The sequence below is a fragment of the Sarcophilus harrisii genome, chromosome 1 (assembly GCF_902635505.1).
Source record: "Sarcophilus harrisii chromosome 1, mSarHar1.11, whole genome shotgun sequence".
Classification (NCBI taxonomy): Eukaryota; Metazoa; Chordata; class Mammalia; order Dasyuromorphia; family Dasyuridae; genus Sarcophilus; species Sarcophilus harrisii.
Window position 1 is genome coordinate 428,508,284 of NC_045426.1, and position 17,091 is coordinate 428,525,374.

The following is a 17,091-nucleotide window of genomic DNA, read 5'->3' on the forward strand; positions in this document are numbered from 1 at the left end:
TTGGAAGAAAAAGTGATAATTATATGTTGTTCCAGATCAAAGCCTCTTCAATAAAATCTATAGTCATATTGCTAAAACATTTGCACACAATGTTCAAGAAAAAGCACATTGTTTAGGTTATATGATAGGCAACACACTAGTCAATTAGTCTTTGATATAAATATCTTGGATGGTAAACTGGACTATGAATTGAATGGGTCATAACAGCTGGATCATGTTTGGGGAATTGTGCAGTGCCTTCAGCGATCCTGAGTTTCTTGTTGCATCATTAAGCAAGCATTTAGCTTTTTCTGTTTCTTTGGTGTAAGTAGCTGTGATAGATAACATTTCTGTGCCTAGATAGGTAGGCCTGAGTTCAAATCCATCTCATTGGCCATATGACCTGTGCTAGCTAGTTAATCCCCACCTCAGTTCCTTCAATTGTAAAAAAATAAAATAATAACTGTAGTGATAACTTTTACATTCTAGGATTGTTCTCAAACGAGATATTTGTAAAGTGCTAAGTACAATTCCTGGTTAGGATGCTTAGTAAATGCATGCTTCCTTCTAAGCTCCAAAAACAAGAAAGGGAACAAATAATCTTTTCATTCTATCATAATCCTAATTTCTTTTTTTTTCTTTAATACCAGTCTTCTTCTGGTGATGCAATATAGTTATAAATACAATTACTTCATATCACTCAGTGTTGTAAGTGATTTAAAAGACATGAAAAGCTATAAGGGGATAAATAGAAACAGGTTTATCATACAAACAATGATTTTTTTTTAAACATGAAATATAACTCAAGCTGTGAATATGCACATTTGCCCAAGATTGTTGCCTGAATGGAGGCAGGCAACCCATATTCCATAATCTATTCCAATGAAACCAATCAAGAAAATGAATAAGACACTGCAGAAAGTTGTTTTAGCTATACCAGAATTGTACAAAAAATCATCCAGAAGCCCAGAACTCAGGGGGGGGGAAGAGGGGAAGTAGGGGTGGGACAGAAAATTAGTGTTAAGCAAATGACATTAAAGCCTCTCACTGTGTGACTATAGATTGGGCCAGACATTCCTGTAGTTTTGAAGACTGGAACTCCCAAGAATAGAAAGCCTCAGAATCTCAGAAACTGAAAGTGTGGATCTCGGAAGAGGCTGGGAGTCAGATTGTTTGACCCCCCACTACTTGAGATTTCCAATGTGTCCTTCACACAGTGCCATAAAAGCCCTTGGAGATCCCATCCTCAGAATATTAAAGGTCAAAGGGAACCTGAAACTTATTACCTCTCTGAGCAGAGACCCTCGTTATAGGGGCGGAGGTTAGGTAGCCCAAGCACAGCCAGGCAAAAACTGATGTTGCTAAAGCACCAGCCCAGAAAAAAACCCAAGAACTCCACCACACTTAAAGGCAGAGCCTTAAAGAAAAAACACAGCATAGCCACAAGATCAGTTAGAATTCTTAAAAGCAATGAAGCAAGAAAAGACCTTTAAAATAATTGAAATGAAAATTTTGGAGTAAAGATTGAAAGAAAAATAACAGCTTAGTTCAAGAGGTACATGTTAAATCTCCTTGAAAATTAGGATAAACTATGTAAAAATTATTTCACTAGACAAAAAGAAATAATAAAATGAAACCAGAATAATAGAAGAAAATATAAGATTTCACATGTCAAAAATAATTGACCTAGAAAACAGATTAAGAATAATTTAAGACTTATTGGGACTACCAAAAAGCCGTAACCCCTTTCAAAAAGAGGAGCTTGGCTAGCAAAAGAAAATATACAGTTCAAGAGTTTAAAATTCAAAAAAATTAATCAGGAATATTCAGTATTTAGCAGCTACCATTTTAGAGGCATAGAGCTCATGGAATACAGTAATCCACAAGACCAAAGAAAGAGGTTTACACCAAAAAGTCAGTAAAAACACCTACCATGTGCCCTGTGCTAAAAACAAGTAGAAAGGGGACAAGGAATGCATCTTTAATGAAGTAGAGGACTTCAGGAATTCCTGATGAAAAGACAAAGACCTGAATAGAAATTTTGAAACATAAAATATGGGAATAAGTGTAACATAAAAAAGGTAATACAAGTGAGGAATTGAAAAGGACTGTTTAGTTTCTAATTAGGAGAGACATCATCATGGGTCAGAGATCCCTCAATTAAAAGGAATAGAGAGTGCTTCTGATAGATTTTGGTAATAAAAGAAAAGAAAGGGGGAAAATATTCTCAAGAAGAGGGATGGAGGGAATATTATGGAAGTATTATCACATAATTGTGGGACACATACAAAAGAAGAAAGAGTGGGCATCACTGGAATTTCTTAATTGATGGATAGAACATACACAAACACATACCAAGCAAAGAGTTTGATATACAAATTAAACATAAGAAAACAGAAGGGGAGGAATAAGAAAGTAAGTTTAGGGAGGCCTTAGTCATAAGCATAATAATACCTAACCTCAAATTGGAGATGAAAAGAAAAGTTTAAAAGGAATTAAAAGGGTAAGAACTTGTGATTGGTGATATGGGTGAGAGAAACAGAAGATCCATAAGGGAGGAGGAGCTAATTTCATAGAGCATTGGTATGAAACATACTTGTTTCACTGCACTTCAGTTTTCTTTATAAAGAGTTGGGAAGCAAAGAAAAGAAAAAATGTCAGATTAAGGAGGGAGGAAAACATAATTAATGACCATAAATGAGAATGGGGAAAATATTCCTGGGACAGAAGGCAGTAAACAGTGTGGATAAGAAAAAATTCTACAATTTGCTGTGTATAAAAAACACATATGTAAACATTAAAATGTGTTATAAAGGCTGGAAGAAAATCTTATTATGCTTTAATTGAAATGGATGGGTGGGGTGGAGGTGGGATAGAAGGGGAATTGCAATCATAATCTCAAAAAAACCAGGAAAAATTGACTTAATTGAGGAACAGGAAATCTACATTTTGCTGAAAGATATGTGGAATTGAAAATTGATACCCCACTTTATTTTGTATTATTTTGTCAAGTCTTAATCAGTTTATTATGTATTAACGATCAAATTGCTTTGTATTATTCTCTCTTAAATGTTAATTTGAATTCTCTCAACTCCTGTTTCTTTAAACTCCTATTAATCTCCTGTTTTGTAACACAAACTACCCTCTACCCAGTACTTTCTATTTCTCAGGAGTTTCTAGCCACAGTGTCCTCATTTATATCCTAATCTGTAGAATTTGCTAGCATGTAACCTGTACGTGTGCTGTTCTCCCTCAGCAATTGCCAACCATGGGAACTTCCCAAAGGGTGTTAGTCTACTTGGTAATAAATTGAAGTAAATTGTGGTTAATTGACCTTAGCACTGACCAGTCAGAAGTGAGATATGCCTCTGTTGTGCCAGATTGATGTCACTGTCTGTTTTCTTCTGTATAACTATAAAGGAACTGCCTTGATTGTCAGATGGATCCTTGGTTATTGAGGAGCCTTGGATCCCATTTGTTGGCAATTGCTAGCTTTGCTAATAAATTGATCATGCTTAGAACTCTGCCTCGGTTTCTCTTTATCACAGATTCTTATTGCAACAGATGCCATAGACAATGAATTAATCTACAGTAATTAATATAAATACTTAAAGGAAATACTGAAGGAGTTACAAGGAGAAATAGATAATAAATAGAAATAATAAAACTATAATAGTAATGGAATATTACTGTGCCATGTTCAAAACTAGGTAAATCTAGACAAAAAATTACTGGAAAAGATGTTAAGTCTGTGAATAGAATTTTAGAAAAATTAGTTATAGACTTCTGATGGTTATTAAGTGTGAACAGGAAGGGAGATCACATATTTTTAATTATTGACAAATAAAATGATTCAGAATTAGGCCATTAAAATGTGGAAATATTAAAAACATTCTTAGTCAGTAAAAAACCATTGAAGAAAGAATTATAAATTAATTGAAGACTAAATAACATCATCTTAAATGATATAGGAATGGTGTCTAAGAGCAAAGTAGAGAAATGGCAAATAATTTCATTAAACATAATCATAAGACAAGATAGCAAAATTGCCAGGGATATCAAAGCAGTTCTTGAGGGAAAATTTATATCTCTATAAGTATTTTTGACAATGGGAAAAGAAAACAGCTAAATTGGTGTGCATTAAAAAAATAAACTGGGAAATATTTTAAAACCTTAAACACCAAAGCAATAATTCTAAAAACAAGAGATTAACAACATTGAAAGTTTTAAAAGTTGAATTAATAAAAACTAGGGGGTCTTTTTTTTTGGAGGGGGCAAAAATAAAACATTAATTAACTATTAGCCTAGTTTTCTTTTTAAACAGAAAGAGGAAAACCAAATTACAAGTATCAGAATAAAAAAATAAAGTGAAAATGAAATAGAGGATATTATTAGAAATTTTTTAAATAGAAAACTATGTAAAAACCCCAATAAATGAAATAGATGATCATTTACAAAAATATAAAATGTCCATATTAAACAATTTAGCCTCAGAAAAAGGTGTTGAAAAAGCCAAAAAATAAATTCCCCCCACCAAAAAAATCTTGAGATCAAGTATATTTACAAGGAAATTTTTTTTTTTTTTAAAGAATCAAAGAACAATTCCAATAATTCATTTGGAACATTTATAGTATTTTCTAATTTTGCAAGCAGACCACAAAAATAAGAAGTTATCTTACCAAATTCCTTCAATGACTCAAATATGATCTTTATTGTTAAGCCAAGAAAAATAAAAACAGAGAAAAAAGACTAAATCAATATCATTAATAAACAATGCTGTAAAAATTTCAAATAAAATATTTTCAGACTTCAGCTTTATATCAAGAAAAATTATACATGAAACTCAAATTAAATTTAAACCAAATTAAATAAAAATTAAATTAAAGACAAAAAATAGGAAAAGTATAAATAACTGATCATATGTTAATAGCAACAAAAATCATTTCGTCAATAGATGCTGAAATGGCTTTTGGCAAACTACAGTATCTATATCTGATTTGTAGTTGTGTGTGTGTGTGTGTGTGTGTGTGTGTGTGTGTGTGTGTGTGTGTAGAAAACATTAGGAAATACACAGATCTTTCCTTATTATACTAAGTTAATAGATATTCTATGCCAAAATCTAGCATTATGTGTAATGAGGACGTTAATGGCCTTTCCAATAAGATCAGGGCCAAAGCAAAGATGTGCCCCGTTACTATTTGATACAGTGTTAAAAGGACTATAGCATTAAGACAACAAGCACAAATTGGGGTAATAAGCATAAGCAGTGAAGAAGTAGAGAATATTATAGTGTGATTCAAGAACCCCCTAAAAAGACAACTTAAATTTAATTGAAAGAAATCGTAAATAATATTGCAGAATTTCCCCCAAGAAGAAAACCCAAACCCACCCACATAAATCTTTAGCAATTTTGTTATAACAATACTCAGCAAAATGAAAAAAGGAGCATTTGGATTTAAAATAAATACAGAATGTAAAAAAAAAAATACTTGAGTCCTCTTACTAATATTTAGAAATAGAATATTTCTTACTAATATTTACTTAGTAAATATTACTAATATTTAGAAATAGAAAGTTATAAAAATTATAAAAAATAATTAGTGCCTAATTTTAGGCAGAAAATTAACTGCTTAGTCAATGTCATGCTATTAGACTCCCAAGTGATTTCCATTATGGAACTAGAAAAAGTAGTGGCAAATATTTTTTGCAGTAGATCATCAAAGCAGTAATCATCAAAAACCATTTGGCACTGGTTAAGAAAATAGAGAAATGATTAATAGAATAGGTAATAAGCATAGTAGCTTAGACAAACAACCATAGTAGCATAGAATAATCACATAATCACAAAAACCCCAGCTTCCGCAGTAAGGACTTTTCATTCAGAAAAAAACTATTAGGAAAACTGGAAAGCAGTCTGGCAAAAGGTAGTTATAGATGAATATCTCACTATATACCAAGTCAGGGTACAAATGTTTACATAACTTAAATAAGCGGAAGAAAATCTAGATTTCACATCTATGAGAAGAGTTAATGGCCAGAAGAAAGGATGAAGAGGATCAAAAAAATATATATATGAGGAAATTTTGATTACATAAAATTTAAGTCTTTTATTGAAACAAAATCAATGCAGCTATCATTAGAAAGGAAGTAGCTATCTTGGGGGATGGAGGGAACTTTTATAGCAAGTTTTGCTGTTAAGGAATCCATTCTCAAGATAGATGAACAACTGTTTTCAAACCTGTAAGAATTAGCAATTCCCCAGTTGGTAAATAATGAAATATATGAGCGGGCTGGGTTTTTTTTTTTGTTTGTTTGTTTGGTTTTTGTTTTTTTGCGGGAGATGAGGATGGGGAATGACATTTTAATCATTTTATTAACAAGGCCAACAGGTTATTAAATTAAAAAGGATGGTCATTTGGGCATCTCTTTTAGACCAAAGACAAACACTTCAAGGTTTTCTTGTGACTTATAAGGCAAGATAATGTGAAAGGAAAAATGGATGATGCTTAACAAAAATCAAAGGGGAAAAGTAGGTGTCTCCCTTCCTCTAGAAACATCTGGTACAGTCCTTTGGCTCTGGGGTAGTCTGTTTTTCTTCACCTCAGGTCATTTAAAAATTTTCTACAAAATTAGTCCCAAACAAGCTTCTGATTTATTTAAACAGTTTTTTTTTTTTTTCCCATTTCAATAGTCTTATTGAAATGTCACTTTCTTAATACTAAAACATAAGAGTACTTTGTTAGGTTACTTCAGCCAACTTAAGTTTGCATTGATTAATTAGAAAAGAAATTCTTCAGTGAATCAGGATTTAGGAGTAACTGAAATGTGCATCTACAAAGTGCTTTACAAAAATGAAGTTTAAGACATGAGACTGTGTTTCTTTGGTTTATCTTTAAAGGGAAGCATTTTTGGTTTGGGGTTTGGGGGAGTTTGGGTTTTGATTTGTTTTCTACAACATGATGTCAAAGGGAAATTTGAACTACTTACAGCTATTGTGGAAGTTGTTATATATTGCACTGATTATATGCTTTCCCAACCCTATATATGTCAGTTTAGATTCACTAATAGCTAACCATAAATGCTCCAACTACCACATAATTAATTAAATTGCTACTTAACTTGAATCTGTATAGACAACTCATTTTGGTCTAAGTTGAGTTGTTACAGGAACATTACCTCATAGGTATTGCTTTTAACTACAAAGCACTACTACCATCCAGTTTCATACTAACAGTAATCCTTATTTTAAAATTGAGCAAGCCATTTACAAAGGAAGAAATGCAATATACTAAAAGTTTTAAGGGGAGAAAAAGCTCCAAATCACAGAGAAATGCACATTAAGACAACTTTGAGGTTTCACACCCATCAGTTCAGAAAAGTTAACCCCAAAATGGAAAATAATAAATGTTGAAGGGGTTGTGAAAAAATAGATAGTTAATAAATTGATGCTGAAACTGTTCCTTAGTTTAGCTGTTCCAGAAAGCATTTTAGAACAGTGCCTCAAAAATTAATATGCTATGCATACCCTCTCACTCAATAATGCCACTACTAAGCCTAACCTCAGAAATACTAACTAGAGCAAGACCCCCATTAAACTGGGTAAATGTTTAAAAATCAGATATTAATAATAGCAAATGAACAAATTTCTCCAGAATAAGACATGAATAGTTGCATTCTGCTCTAGTAGAGAGTGTACTTATACTAGTGGGATTAATGGTTCTCCCAATCTCCCAGTCCTGCCACCTCTTGTCATTTTGGCCAACTCTTCCAGTCTGTGGGACTCATTTCCCTCATTTGTCAAATGAGGTCGTTGTGTTCAATGATTTCTGAAGTCTTTTCCTGCCACAGGGTGGATATGACATGCAAGTCCTTTGCTCAGTGTCAGGATGTAGCACAAGTAGGAAAGGAAGCAGTGTGCCCACTTGGTCCCAAGAGCACAGGGATGCCCACCATCTCATTTACCCACAAACTTAGCCATTTTTCCATATGCACTTGAGAAGCGAATTGAACATTTTCTTGAGTGAATTCACAAACATTTTTACATATATTTCCTTTTTGCAGATATAAACTTGACACATCACACCTTTCATTTTTTCCTTTACTATACACAGCCGCAAATTCCCAACTTAAAAATGAAAATGAGGTTACTAATAAAAAAGGGAGAATTCTTCAAGTTGAACACATTAAACATGGGAATGTTGAAAATTGACTATATTTTATTCTTTAAAACTTGGTCAGTGTGTGGCAGTTCTGGATTAACAAGACTATTTCCTAATATGTTGTCTTGTGTTTAATGGTCATTCTTTGAATTAATTTGATTGAATTGGGTTAATCAACATATTTTTGACCTCTGTCCTGTATAAAGGCAAGTTTATTGTTACTTCTTGGGTAACGAGTATAATAATGCTAACTTTATATGTATCATGTTAGCTTTTTTAATGTTAAAAGAAAGAAATGTCCCCTGTAAATTGATATTTCACTATATCTTTGTCTGTCTATAGATATCTTCTTAAATAATTCATTAAAATTTAATGTAAACGTGTCTAAACTAGAATCCCCCTGATATCTAATCAAATATTCTTTTGTGGAATCTTAAGAATGGATATTTGTTAAACTTTGTTTGCCCTGTAGTTTCAACATGGGGATTGAATTCTTTTCTGGGTAAAGAGCCAGTTTTTTAAGTTTGTTAAATGTGTTATCTTATTCAAGAATACAGATAGGAAATTGGTTTCAGATCCTTATCATATAAGAAAAGATATTGTCTTTATTTTTAGATCCCAACTTGGATATTGGATCTGGACATGATACCTGTGGAGAAACATCTTCAGAGAGTTACAGTTCTCCTTCTAGCCCACGGCATGATGGAAGGGAAAGCTTTGAAAGTGAAGAAGAAAAAGACAGAGGTTGGATTTGTGGCATGTGTGTCTTGTCTCTTAAAACAGAAACCTGATTGGACATGTAAATAAAAATTATGGGTTTGTTTTTCTTACTTTTTTTTTTTTTAACAGTCTGCAGCTCTTGGAAGAAATGGATATAGTCTGAAAGTAACTGCTTCTATCAAAACCGAACTTAGTTTAAACAGCTTAATCAGTATCTGAGAATCTACAACATTCTGAAGCACTTATATTTTCCTAAGAATGTCTTTACTTATCTTTAGCTTAATTGATTCATTTAACCTAATAACTTTCTCCCCTAGTTGTAGACCCTCTTTGAACATAATGCTTTCAACAGATAGTAGTAAAGTTGATGATTTTATAATCTTGTATATAATCTTTAAAAATCTTACTGATTTTAGAATCTTATTTGTATGCATGATGAAGATGAACAGGAAGAAAGGGTTACCACAAAAGGTAGTGTCAGAAGATATTTGAGTAAATGTGAGAGAATGTATAATTAATTATTCTCATAACTTGATTAATACTGGATTAGTTGCATCAACCAGATGTTCCCATTTTCTGTGGATTCAGAATTTCCTATAAACAAATATTCACCTTCATATAGATAAATATAGTGAAATCTGCATTTCAGCTCTTAAGTGAGATGATTTTTTGAGATACAACCTAAAATTTTTCAATGCTTAAATTTTCTACATTTTAATAATGTAATATGACAAAGCAGTGAGACTGATTTTATATATTTACCCCCGTACAACTTAAAATCCTTCTAGCTTATCAAAACAAATACTAAATATTATAATAGCTTTTATAAGACATGTAATAGTTTTGGCTAATAGCGATTGCCTGTCAGTGTCTTTAGTCTTAAGGTTCTACTACATAAATATTAACTCGTTATTAGATATTATATCTAGATAGATATTAACTCTGTCTTGGCAGACAGAATTTTTAGTAGAGGGAAGACAGACCAAAAGAAACTAACCCACAGTCAGCATCCATGAATCATGTGATGGGTGAGTTTGAATGAGGATAGGTAAACAGTATAGTCAGTTAAATCAAGAGAGTTCTGTGATTCAGCTGCTTATTTGAAATGTTTCTCCCCTTACCCCACTTTGAGGTAAACTCAGGCTTAATATAATGATGACTGACACTTAATTCACTTTAAGGATTAAAAAGCACTTTAATACATTCTCTCTTCAATCTCATGAGAACCCTCTGAAGTAGATAATACAGGTATTATCCCCATTTTACAAGCAAGGCAACTAAGGCTAAGAAAAGTTGTAACTTCTGCATGGTTACTCAACTAGGAATTTTTGGAGATAGAATTTGGACCTATGTCTTTTGACTCTGTTCTCCTACCCAGTTCAAGAGTCAGTGATTTCATAGGTCTAGATATTTCCTTTACTGGTGTAGATTGAGACTTTAACAGAACACAGATAGAGCCTCAAAAAATCTGCTATGTATTCTGTAGGTGTCAAGCAATTGGATCTTTTTTATTCCCCTCCAGAATTAAGCAAGAAAGAATTTGTAACCAAATCAACCAGGGAATATTTTTCCTTTGCAATATTTTTACCTGTGCTACTGTGTTGAATACTATTTTATCACAAAAGATGATCATTTCTAGTTGATAATGCTTCAGTAATTTGAAAGGCATAAAGCTTCACTATACCAAATAACTACTGATTTTACAATTATTATAAAAATTTAAAAATTCATGATACCTATATCCCAACATATATTTATGCAGAAAAAAAATCTGTAATCATTATATAAGTGATCTGCATGCACAAGTCTACATATTATATAATTTAAAGGAAATAATTTGAGGAAATGGGTTTTTAAAGTCTAAATTAGATTTCAGTCTTTCATTGAACAATAAAGTCTAGAAACCAAGTGACAGAATCTCAGTATCATTCATCAGTAGCATTTTAAATGTCCGAATGTGTTCTAAAGGGAGAAAACTTAGATCTGATGAATGTATTATTATATTTTTGGTTCTCTTGGACCATAGAAATACATTGTAATTTACTCTGGTACTCACATACTAATTAACTGCTATTTACACTTTAAAAGTAAAAAAGATAATTTCCTGTTTAGATTGACATTTTAAGTGTGAGAAGCATTCCATCTCAAAATACAATCTCTTGTCCCTACTTCTCAAATTTTGAGCTAATATTTTAGTAGTAATTTTAGTAGTTTTAAGTGTAATCTGAGGTAAATATGACTAGCACTTAGCAATGCAAGATGGAATCAAGTGGAGTTTTTCTATGTTGATAAAAATTTTTAATAATTTTGAACCTTTATATAAAGTGTTTTGCTAGCAGATTTTTATTTTATGATATTTATTCTTGGTATGGTTGCTGTTTGGCCTGAGTTTTTACCTCTTCTCTATTTTCAAAACACACTAATTTTTGATGTGACAGGAGGGGGAAATGGTCAGGTTGGGAGAAGGGGTCATTTCTTTCACAGTTCAAAACTCATTTGTTAGTTTATAACATTCTAAACTAATATTTAAAATGAGACATGAAAGTAATGCTTATATTTTAACCTTCACTTATTTATTTTCATTAGACACAGACAGCAATTCTGAGGATTCAGGGAATCCAACTACAACCAGGTTTACAGGTTATGGCACTGTCAACCCATCTACTGTCAATATCAAACCACCTGCTCAGATTTCTTCATTAGGAAATGAGAATGGAAATATTTCAGAGGATCCTTTAAACCCTTCTAAATATCAACACATTTCATTTATGCCTGCCTTACACTGTGTTATGCACAATGGTGCACAGAAGTCTGAAGTTGTTGTCCCTTCACCCAAAACTGCTGATGGCAAAGCTGTGGGGATGCTTGTTACTAGTCCAGTTGCTATTTCTGCAATACGAGAATCTACAAATTCAACACCAGTTGGAATATTAGGACCAACAGCTGCTTCTGGAGAATCAGAAAAACGTCTTGAGCTCTTGCCTTCCCCTTTACCTGTACCATCCCCTTTCCTTCCACATACTGTCCAGCCTGGTAGTCCAGCTTTGCACTTGGCAATACACAGGCTAAAAATACCATCTCCACAGGGACCTTCAGAGAGTTGCACAGTAAATGTTCCACAGCAGCCCACGGGAAACTTAAGCATTGGATCACCAAACACTGCCTTTATTCCAGTCCACAACCCAGGTAGTTTTCCAGGATCTCCAGTTGCTACCACAGATCCCATCACAAAGTCTGCATCCCAAGTGGTAGGACTGAATCAAATGGTGCCTCAAGTTGAGGGAAACACAGGAACAATCCCTCAGCCTACCAATGTAAAGGTAGTTCTTCCATCTGCTGGCCTCTCTGCAGCAGCACAGCCACCAGCTTCCTACACTCTACCAGGCTCTCCCCTTTCTGCTAGTGTGTTACCTAACCAGAATACAAATGTGCTAAATACAGCAGTAACATCGACTCAGTCAGCTAGTACAGGGGTCAGTCAGGTCCAGTCTTCTATTCCTCCTGCAGTTCCTACCCATACACCAGGCCCTGCTCCTAGCCCAAGCCCTGCTTTAACACACAGTACTGCACAGAGTGACAGCACATCTTACATAAATGCTGTGGGAAATACTAACACTAATGGGACACTATTACCTCCTCAGCAAGTAGGGTCAGGGCCATGTGGTTCCTGTGGACGAAGGTGCAGCTGTGGGACCAATGGAAACCTTCAAATAAATAGTTACTTTTATCCTAATCCAATGCCTGGACCAATGTATAGAGTTCCATCGTTCTTTACTCTGCCATCTCTTTGCAATGGCAGCTACCTCAACCAAGCACATCAGAACAATGGAACCCAACTTCCCTTTTTTCTGCCTCAGACTCCATACGCGAATGGACTGATGCATGACCCAGTAATGGGGAACCAAGCCAACTACGGCATGCAGCAGATGGCAGGATTTGGGAGATTCTACCCTGTATATCCAGCACCTAATGTAGTTGCCAACTCAAATGGATCGGGGCCCAAGAAGAATGGGAATGTTTCATGTTACAATTGTGGTGTAAGCGGACACTATGCGCAGGACTGTAAGCAGTCATCAATGGAGGCCAATCAACAAGGTAATCATGATAACTCCCAAAGGACTTGTTTTTGAGCTTACCAGTCTACCTTGATCATGGTGATTCTGTTATGGCAAAAAGATGTGTCTGTGTGTCTTTGTGTATGTTGTGTATTAGTGGTGAAGTATAAAATGAACATTTCAGAATAGCTCATTTAATTAATTACCCAGGCAGGTTACATAGAACACAGTGAGGTTCATAGAGACTTAGTTTGCAGATGAAGAATGGAACATCAGGGCTTTTAAGCAAAAGCCTTGTATGTTTTCATAGCATTCATAAAAAGGAGTGAAATTATTCATTCTGGAATGTAAGGTCTCATCACAATACCTTTTTTTTGTTTTTTGAACAAGGTCTTGTAAATTATGTTTTTCTTAAATAGTAAGCTAAAATTTTAACTATTGAAGAATTAGATAATAGTCTAGCCATCCAATTATGTTTATAAAATAACTATTTAGGATATCTATGCACAACCAGCCAGCCTCATTCATCAACTCCCAGCAAATCTAAGGTGGATTCATCTCCAAAATTCTACTACATTTGTAGAAACAAGATATTAGATCAGTGACTTGGGGATGAGTGAATGTGAATTAAATTTAATATAACCAAAGGGAGCAAAAAAAAAAAAAATTATATGAGCGGGACATTGGATGCAATGTTCTCAAACTCTTGTCAACACTACACTCACATTGGCCTTTGTCATTTTGCCAAACCTTAACAGGAAAGACCAGTCTTGATATTTGGTGTTTATTTTAGCCTTTCTTTTTTTCAGAAGATGAAATTCTACATCATTTTAGATTGGACTTAAAGCACAAACTTCATGTTAATGGATTTCTTAAGTAGTTTTATTTACCATTTTGGAACTTAACTAGTGCTGAAGAAAGTGCCTTCTGAAGAGCATGTCCATTTGATATCTTGTAGTGATTTGTAATCCATTTAATTGTAAGCAGTGACTTAGCAGTTCTGTCTTTCCTGTTTTAGGCACTTACAGACTGAGATACGCACCTCCCCCTCCCCCTTCTAATGATACGTTGGATTCTGCAGACTGAAACAAGTAAACATTGCCTCTTAATACACTGAAGCTTGGGGAAAGTGGGAGTGGGAGGGTGAGGAGGGGAAGGAAAGTTTTTTTTTTTGTCTTGCCTTTATATTTCCCCGGATTTCTATGCAGTTGGGATTTTTCATTTCTCTTGCAACAATGTTCCAAAACAAAAGAAGAATACTTTTGAGCCTCTGGTCTCCTGGTTCAACAACAGGCTTGTATGATACATGTAATTAAACACACAGCCAAACTATCAAAGGAAAGCATTGAAGCGTACTTTTTACACTGAAGACTTGACATGTGCAATGTTTACTGCATCTTTTAAAATGTCATGTTTAACCTTTGACAGCACTGGTAAAGTAGTCATATGGTTAAAAACAAAACTTGGTCCCACTCCACACTCCTTTCCCCAAACATACCCTTCCGATTTCTCCCTGTACTGCTGCTTTTCCCTCTCCCATCCTCACTTTATCCACATGCTACATTGGCCTGCATGAGTAATCTGCAGTTTATACTTGTCCACACTTTTGTAAATTGCTCTGCTCATAAATTGAGGGTAAAGTGTTTCATCTTACTCTTAGGAGAGAAATCAGATTCTCAGTATAGTGTGTGTATATATGTAACAAATAGTATAATATACATATATGCAGCACTTGTGTGTCCAAAGCAAATTAAAATATGTGAAAGAAAGGGGAGGAGATGAAAACCCATATGAACTTGTTCCCAAAAAAAAAAAAAAATGGACAAGAGCTTTCTTTTTAAATGGGGGAAAAAAACTTTTTTATTTCCAATAAAAAACTTTTAGCCTGTTGATTCAGAGAGACACAAAGTGAACAAAATGGTGTGAATGTTGTATTCCTGTGTGTTTGCATTTGTAATGAAAGATGACAGCCTGTTTTCTTTTTTGAAGTTAGTCTACTTCCGTGTCATACTAAAATGGACACGTTACTTGAGTAAAAAAATTTTTCCTCTACATACTGTTACAGTGTTACCTTGTATTTAGAATGTAAGTGGTTAATTTCAATCTGAACAGAAGCTATGGTTTTCTACAAAAGTCAGGTATTAGTACTATAACCTGTCTCTCGTAGCAAAGTCACTATTTTATAACAGTTTACCACTATGAGTGATTATAATGTGAAAGACTGAATTTTGAGTGTAAGATGGTATTAATCATGTCAGTGTCATGTCACTAAGTTTAATGCTGCTGTTTTTTTAAAAGCCAATCTATGTTCTAAATTGCTTCCAGGTATTTTTTGATTTCCTAAAGTGCACTGAGGTTATCTGGAAGATTTGAGTGTATTTTGATAACTGCTGCATTCAACAGCAATGAACAACTACCACTGTATATTCATAGGTTTTTTTGTTTGTTTTTTCAATTCCTCAGTTGATAGCAGGAATAAGAGGTTTTCTTTTTAAGGAGTGTGATATCAGAATGCAGCAGAGGAACTTAAATGTTTGGTCTTGAGTCAGACGCCTAACAAATTGCTAAACACAAGGAAAAACTTGAAGAAGAAAAAAAAAAAGAAGCTTAATTTAATGCTTCATAGGTAGCATCTATATTTATAGCACCAGTGTACATTTTGAAACTTTCTTTCAAGGGTGGGAGGGCAGGGGAAGGGAGTGGGTGGGCACAAAGGGTAGATGAAAGCTTTAATTTAAAAATTAAAAAAAAAGTTTTAGTAAAGGAAATTATTTTGATTAAAAATATTTTATTTGATCTGGGTATTTTTGGACCACATTAAATGAATTGCTAAAAATGCAGTTGAGTTGTTCAAGTGAGAGTTTTGATAAGCACCACATGGACCTGCATTGTGAATTACCTGCCAGTTGTACTTTATGGAGCTTATTTTATGATTTAAAATACAGTGTACTGTAAATAGGAGGTACGTTACCTTCTCTTTATTTGTATGTTTACCATATACTTTGATATTTGAAATGTTATGTACTGGAAAGGTCACTTATATTTCTAGAACAGATTGGATTTTATGCAATCTTTTTTCCTTGAATTAACAGCAATAAAAAAATGAAAAACAATTTCTCTTAAGTATTTTTGCTTTATTATTAATTATACTGAAAGTCCTAAATAAGATAGAATACCATTTACGATATTCTGGGATTTTCTAAATCAAGAACCATATGCCTGATGTTGGAGATAATTTTCGATGATACCATTCACTACAGCAATTCGTCTAACTGGCTTTTTCAGTTCCTGTTTCTGACTGATTTTATTTTCTTGGACTTTATTGGGTGAATGATAGCTGAAGAAAATCAGTTTTAATTTGTTAAATCATGACCATCAGGTGCTCTTCCAGATTGATATCAAAGCTTATATTTTGCCTCACAATATCAGAAAAGTTATTTTTGTAGGAACTTTATACAGAAGGCAAAGAATTTATCTGAATTCTCCAATTTTGTTTGTTAGTGAATTGTTTTGTTAGTCTAGTGAAAAATTGGAAAAAATGCTTTCTAGCCCCCAGTTTGAAATTAATATTTTTAAGTGAACTGTGTGAATTGTAGGAGATGGACTCTTAGGTTTCCCCCAGAATAAATTACTGGAGCTACCCTGGGAAGTAGTAGGAATTATGCCTCAGTAGTAATGGACCATTAAACACTCTATGCTTTTGTAGTCCAGTGGAAATGAAAAGGATATTATTGGTATGATATGGGACATAATGCATACATAATTTGATTCGTCTCCGCTGTAATCATAAAACAAGAGGTCATGAAAGTGGGGGTGTGCAGGATTATGGGCCAGAAACACCTATTTAACTGGATCCCATTATTGCAATATTTTGGCTTTATAGTTACCCCTTCCAGGTATTCCATTAAATAGGACCATTATTCTGTACTTTAGAGCAGAGATACTCAAGCAGCTACCAAACAAAACAAATCACATTTTGAGTATTGCTAAACCAGGTTAAGATGTAATTGGGAAATGTTTTAACAAAATAAATTTGATATAAAGAACACAGATAATGTTAATTTATGATTTTCTAAGTCAATAGGGATGTGTTGTATTTGTATTTCACGTCACTCACTGGTGTTGATTTGCATTTCTTTCTGGTTCAGGCAGTGACCCACTATGTGGGAATTTGTCAT

The 17,091-nt window shown here is 33.8% G+C and overlaps 1 protein-coding gene across 2 annotated transcripts in view; it reads left to right on the forward strand.

The window, feature by feature from the left end:
- The window catches only part of ZCCHC2 (zinc finger CCHC-type containing 2), a 73,921-nt gene extending 57,895 nt beyond the window's left edge, over positions 1-16,026 (forward strand). Inside the window, exons 11-13 of one of the 2 annotated variants that reach the window (XM_031946176.1) lie at positions 8,754-8,882; positions 11,445-12,953; positions 13,932-14,059. In XM_031946176.1, the coding sequence (XP_031802036.1) occupies positions 8,754-8,882; positions 11,445-12,953; positions 13,932-13,999 (1,706 nt within the window). In that variant the 3' untranslated portion in view covers positions 14,000-14,059. Of the gene's footprint in view, positions 1-8,753; positions 8,883-11,444; positions 12,954-13,931 lie in introns of both variants that reach the window. The other variant, XM_003759658.4, reaches the window with a different exon arrangement.
- Positions 16,027-17,091: the final 1,065 nt, after the last annotated feature.